Source organism: Capricornis sumatraensis, chromosome 8 (assembly GCF_032405125.1).
Source record: "Capricornis sumatraensis isolate serow.1 chromosome 8, serow.2, whole genome shotgun sequence".
Taxonomy (NCBI): domain Eukaryota; kingdom Metazoa; phylum Chordata; class Mammalia; order Artiodactyla; family Bovidae; genus Capricornis; species Capricornis sumatraensis.
In genome coordinates this window covers 111,631,701-111,637,609 of record NC_091076.1, presented here as the reverse complement: position 1 = coordinate 111,637,609, position 5,909 = coordinate 111,631,701, and the positions used below count along the sequence as shown (strand labels likewise).

General features: G+C 64.8%; 1 protein-coding gene across 1 annotated transcript; it reads right to left on the bottom strand.

Moving 5' to 3' along the window:
* Nucleotides 1–3,111: 3,111 nt before the first annotated feature.
* On the bottom strand, nucleotides 3,112–5,241 carry LOC138083709 (collagen alpha-1(I) chain-like). Its single transcript, XM_068977532.1, has 2 exons — nucleotides 4,975–5,241; nucleotides 3,112–4,746 (listed from the first exon to the last, which is right to left on the bottom strand). Exons 1-2 carry the CDS (start codon nucleotides 5,239–5,241, stop codon nucleotides 3,112–3,114), a joined length of 1,902 nt encoding a protein of 633 aa, XP_068833633.1.
* Between the last annotated feature and the right edge of the window lie 668 nt (nucleotides 5,242–5,909).

Genomic DNA, 5,909 nt, shown 5'->3' with positions numbered 1-5,909 from the left:
TTGGCAAGAATACTGGAGTGGGTTACTGTTTCCTCCTCTAGGGGATCCTCCTGACCCAGGGATGGACCCTGCATTTCCAGCACTGCAGGCAGACTCTGCACTGCTGAGCCACCATAGCGTCTTAGTTCCCCAGCCAGGGATCGAACCTGCAACCCTGCATTGGACGCAGAGAGCCCTAACCACTGAACCACCGGGGAAGCCCCCAGCTGCTGCCGCTTCTCTGGGGTCCTGGGTACGAGCCCTCTGAGAGCTAGCCGACAGCACAGACCCCTCTGCACCGAGGCCTGCCCCTCTCCTGGGAAGACAGCAGAGGCTGGGCATCCCCTCTGCAGGCGCTCCCTGCTTGGTTTCCAGCCCCCTAGGCCAGAAGCGCGGCCCCTAATTGGAGGGCATCGTTGCTTCAGAAATGGGAGTTACTTCCTGGAACAGCTAACAGGCTATTGAGGAAGCAGGGACTGCAGAGACTGCCATGGGTGTCCAGCGTGGCACCTCCTCACAACAGCCTTTGGAGGGGTGTCCCCTCCACTTTACAGGCAAGCACAGGGCCTCAGAGCAGCTGGGTGACCTGCAGTCTCTAGAAGTATTACCTGCGTGCCTCTCCACCCCTCCCCACACACAGCTGCGTTGTCTAAGGCGGCAATTTTCCAAAGAAATAAAAGGCAGACAGAGTCACTGGCTCTTCGAGAGCGATGTCCTGGGTCTGAGCTGCTCTGAAGTCGCAGCTGGTGTGACTTCCCCCGCTCCACCCCCCCAGGAGGTTTTGTCCGGCTGACTCAAGATTGGAGATCTGGCCAGGTGCCTCGCAGGGAGCCCTGCGTTTTCTGGGATTCTAGGATTTCAGCCCGGTACCTAATTCCAGAAAAGAATTACTCTCTGCTTTATTAAACTTGTCTGCACTTAGGCCAAGTGGGCTGTTGATCCTCCGTAGGGCTTGTCTTCAAAGCAGGGACAGTGAGCATGTGCAGAAATCCATCACCTTGCTTTCCAGTTTCCAGGCAACCGTGCAGGATTACAACCAGTCACATGATGCTGAGGCTGCCAGGGAGAAGGGGAAAATGGAAAACTGTGCTATCTTGAGAAAGGGGCTGGGGAGAAGCAGGGGACTTTGGCTCCTCCTCCAGAAATATCATCAACAAGTAGTCGGGGACCCAGGGGCTTGAGGGGCTCCTGGCTTCTGGGCCCTTGGCCCAGCCCCAGTGCTAAATGTACCACCAAGGGACAGGGCGGGGGAGTGGGGGGAGGCGCCGGCCCAAGGTGACCGAGCACCTGTTCTGGAAACCAGGCTCTCCAAGTGCTCGCTGCTGAGAGCGCCAAGGGAACCCGCCCTTGCTCCCGTGGCCCAGGCCTGAGCTCATAGGGAGCAGAGGGCGGGCCCTTTGGTAAAAGCCGAGCCTGGGATGGTTGGGGCCAGGGGGCCGTGGAGGATGGGAGGGGGTGGCAGCTGGGGGGGAGGAGAGCCACCCATGAAGACTGAGGGCCCACTCCCTTTAGCGCCTCCTCTTCCTGGTCTCTGTTTGTTTTGATTTTGGAGTTTGCACTCTCCCTTCCCCCACGTGTGGGTGTGTGTGTGTGTTGCGTGTATGTACGTTGTGCACACACACATGCACACACACAGGCTGCTGTTGTTTGTCTTGTAGATGCTGATGGCAGTGCATCCCCTTCCGTACACACTTCTGGTCCTAGGTTCACACCCTCTGTGGCCGAAAGGCTCCTGGGAGCCCCGGGACAGCTGCGGGCTCTCCTACAGTCCCCTGAGGGGGTGTGCGCCGTTCTGAAAGGCTGGGGGATGAGAACCGGCTTCCAGCGCCCTCACATGCAGCAGCGGCCCCAATCCAGAGCTAAGCCATCTGGTCACCCTTGTTCACTGGTCCGCCCCAAAGTGGCCAGTGTTTCCTGGCCTTGGACCACTGGCCTCACGCCAGCCTGGCCACCTGGGAGGTGAGCCCAAGGAGCACAGAGAGGCAGAACTCGGGGAGGGCGAAGCCCTGGCCGCTCGTCTTGCAGGAGCTCTGGGCCCTGTTCACAGCCTGGGAGCATCTCGGCCGGCACAGCGGGTCACGGGACGCCCCCTGTTCCTCTCTCCCTGCAGAAACCTACGCACTCAGAGAAACCTGTTTCTTGCATGTGCCTAATGAAGGTTCAAGGCCCCTCTGCATCCGAAAGGCTTTGCCCCCCGTTCAATTCACTAAGAAGGTAAATAAAGAAACAGTAGAGGTGGAAAGCCAGTGCTTCCCCGTCTGAGGATGCCAAGCTCTCCTCTCCCTTCTGCAACAAGTCTGGGCTCCACCTTTATGTTTTTTAAGAGGAGGAAAAATCAATTATTAGCTCATCATTTGAGAGGTCCAATAGATGCGTAAATAAACAATGTTCTGGGTTTGTGGTATATTTTCTGATTATCCTAAGCGAGATGGTTGTTGGGTGGATGTTGGGGGGACTGAGAGGTGATGGTGGGGTGAGGAGTTTGCACTGCATTAGTACTGAGAGTCCTTGGGGGGAAAGACATCCCATGTCTGTTTAATAGGCAACATCCGGAGGGTGGGAGATGCAGCTGATGCAGAAAGATGGGGGTGTACCTGCTGGGAGGGTCCTGATGACCAGGTGGGGTATGTGGGGTTAAAATCTGCAGGGAGTTGAGGCTGGCTTCCCAGCGAGGCGTCTGGGCCCACTTCCAGCCCCCAGGCCTCTGCAGGCAGATACACACCATCTTCACACACCCACCGACCCAGGCACACGGGTCCTCTCACAAGCACGCAAGACTTCTGGTTTAGGCCTGCCTACCTCCTAGGACACTTAGCCGTCCACCCCTGGTCTAGCACTCTTTTTTTTTTTTTTTTTTAACAAGCTTCTCTAAGCCCAAATTCCCAGGGAAACTTGAACAGAGGTAGAAAAGTGTTTGATGATAGAAAAAAAACAAAACTCTGCCTGCTTGCAGTTCTCAGAATGGCCGGGATGCTACAATAAACTGTTGCTTTCCCGAGCTGGGAAGGACGGGGACAGGCTGGCGGAGGAAGCCGGAGCAAAAACGCCAGAGCACTTGAGAGGCGGAACCAGAACTCGGGCCGGGCGCGGGCGGCCGCGGGGGCCCGGCGGGGCGGGCCGGGCGCGGCCCCTTTAAGGCGGGCGGCGCGGGCCGGCCGAGCGCGGCGGGGATTGGCGCGGCGGGATCAGGGCGGCGGGGCGGGCGCGCGGGGCCGGCGGCGCTTTGATCAGGTCCTGGCAACTCGGTACCGCCGGGCGCCGGGAAGTGAAGAGAAGCGCTCGCAGCCATGAATCGCGGGGCCGCCCCGGGCCCGGGGCGCCCGGGTCCCCCGCCGCCGGCTGCGCTCTGAAAGGTGGGGCAGAGGCGCGGCCCCGGCCGAGCGGCTGCCCCGCGGGCCCCCCGGGCCGGGGCCGAGGGCGCGCCCGGCCGCGTCGCGGGCGCCGGGGACGGGAGGGGCTCCGGCCCGGCCGGGGGCGGGGGGGGGCCGGAGAGGGGGCCGCGCGCCGGCCGGGCGCGCAGAGGGGCGGCGGGGGCCCGGGGGCGGCGCGGGCGCGCCAGGCGCTTACCTCCCTTTCAGGACCGTGCGCCGGCCCGCGCCTTTGAAGTGCACAGTGAGGTCCGCGGCGCAGTTTTTGTTGGAAGCGCCGGGAGGACGTGGGGTACGCGGAGCGGCTGCTGGAAGCGGCGCCCGCGTCGAAAGCCCGGCCGGCGGGGCCGGGGGGCCGGGGGGCCAGGGCGGCCGCGGCGGGGCGAGGCCCACTCGGATCTTCCGCAGACGCGGGGCAGCCGGGCGCGCCGCCGCCGCCTCCCTCGCCGCCGGGCTCCCCGCACTCCCTCCCCGGCCGCGCGGCTCCCCATGCTCCCGGACGCCGGGTCCGGCCCGGGGGGCCCTGGGGCCGCGGCGGCGAGCCGATCCGGGGGCCGGGGCCCTGCCCGGGGCGCCCGCGAGGTCTGGGCGCGGAGCGCGCGCGCGGACCCCTGGTGAGTGCGAGGCCGCGGCGGCGGGCGGCCCGCGCGCTTTGATGTGCCGGGCGGCCCTTTGAAGTGGGCAGGCCGGCTATTTCGGGGCGCGCTCCGGGCGAGCGCGCAGAGGGGTGGCGGGCGCGGCGCCCGGCGCTCCGGGGGGCTCGGCCGGGGTGGAGGGGCCGGGCGGAGAGACTGGAGCGATCGGCGGGGGCGGAGCGGGGGCAGAACCCCCTCCCCCGGGGGCGCCGCGCCGGGGCGGCGCTGGGTAGCAGTCGGGGTGCGAGTGCGCCGGGGCGCCTTTGGGAGGTGGGATGAAAGGGCGGCGGCGCCCCCTCCCCTCCCCCGCCCCCTCCCCCTCCCGCCGCTCTCTCCTCCCCTCCCCTCCTCCCCTCCTCCCCTCCAGCCCCCGGTCGGCGCAGAGGGGCCCCGATCGCCGGCCGAGGCTCAGTCTGCGCGCCGGAGCGGCCCGAGCCCGGGGCGCCTGCGTTCCCCGCGTCCCTCTTGCCGCCGGCCCCGCGCCCCGGCCGCCCCGGCCCCTCGTGCGGAGAGGCCGAGCCTCCTCGTCGCCATTGCTGGACCGGCCGCCGCGTTCCGGGCTTCTCTGTGGGCGCCTCCGACCCGCGCCCGGACTTGGGGCTGCGAGAGCTTCCCGGGGCTCCGGACAGTCGGGGTGGACCGGGGCCGTGGGGCGGGGGGCGCTCGACAGCGATGAGAGCCGGGCCTCGGGCCCCCTTCGTCTTCCAGGTAACGGGGCCGCCCCCCCCTCCCCTCCGCCCGGGCAGCGCGGCGCTACCGGCGGCCTGAGGCCCCGCGCGGGGGCACCGCACGCCCACCCAGGGCCCCCAGCCTCCGATTCGGGGTCGCGCCCACCCCCCCAGCCCTCCCCTCCGCTCTCCCGAGTTTGATCCTTCCCATGCTGGGGTGAGCGGCTGGTTTATTGGTTAGATAAGACTTTTTGCTTGTGGAAAAAAGAGGCTTGAGGTCAGCAGAGTTTGGGATTCTTGGCACAGGCGGTGGTAGCGTGAGACGGTTTCTGATCCGGTTTTGTAGGGTTTGCGGCTCCGCGGGGGCGGGGGGCAGGGGGCGGCGAATCCTGAGGCTTCTCCGCTCTCTGGCAAAGTTGGGAGATCAAAGCCTTGTCTGAGTGAGTGGATTTCTGGTTTCGGGGAACCGGGAAGACCGAGGTGTAGGCTGAGCCGGATTCTTGGCGGGAGGCGGGGCTCAGCGAACGTTTCCATCTGGGGGTTGGCCGAGGGCCGGGAGGGGGGGTTCCAGCTGGGAGTCCGAGAGCCCATCCCGCCCTGTGCTGGGCGGGCTGCTTGCTCGGTCGAGGCTCTTCTGAATTTTTAAGGAGTGGGAAGGGGTAGGTGGGGGGGATGGGAACCAGATGCCGGGGAAGGGCACGTTTGGAGCTCGAGTTATCTGTGCCGATAGCCGAGTGGGGGAATTCACCGAAATTGGTTTCACCTGCACACCGCCCGGCGGCTCGGGGCGCGCGTCTTTGGAGTGGATGCTGTCCCGGCGAGGGGAGGGGCGCGCCGGGCTGCCCTGCGCGCGCCGGGGCCGGGTGGGGTTTTGGAAGCTGGTGTCTTCCACCTCCCGGGCCCTCTGCCCCACCTCCCACCCTCCCCGCGCCCCTTCCCCGCCCCCAAGTGGAGCTCAGATTTCGCCTTTGAAAAAGCAGCGTCTGATACTTTAGATGAGCACCTCGCAGATAGCTGGGTTGCTTGATTTGAATTTGAGGAGTTGAAAAGCCTGTTTACTTTCTTGCTTTGATGTTGGGTAGATCTGGTTTTGATTATATCAATACCCTTTTCTCTCCCCCCCCCTTCCTTTTCTTCCCAGAAAGGAGGCTCAGATGAGTCCCTGCTGACTTGAGAGAGAAAGAGAGACCACGCTGATTGCTGGGAGGAACTGGAAGAAGAAAAAAATTCCTAAACTCAGCGAGAAGAAGGCACTCGAC

What these genes read in the sequence shown, in the direction of transcription:
- LOC138083709 (XM_068977532.1), bottom strand. Translation starts at nt 5,241, where the DNA reads ATGGGCTCTCGGACTCCCAGCTGGAACCCCCCCTCCCGGCCCTCGGCC. An exon ending in ACAAAACCGGATCAGAAACC is followed by an intron (nt 4,747 to 4,974) that starts GTCTCACGCTAC and finishes GCGGGGCCTCAG; the next exon opens with GCCGCCGGTAGCGCCGCGCT.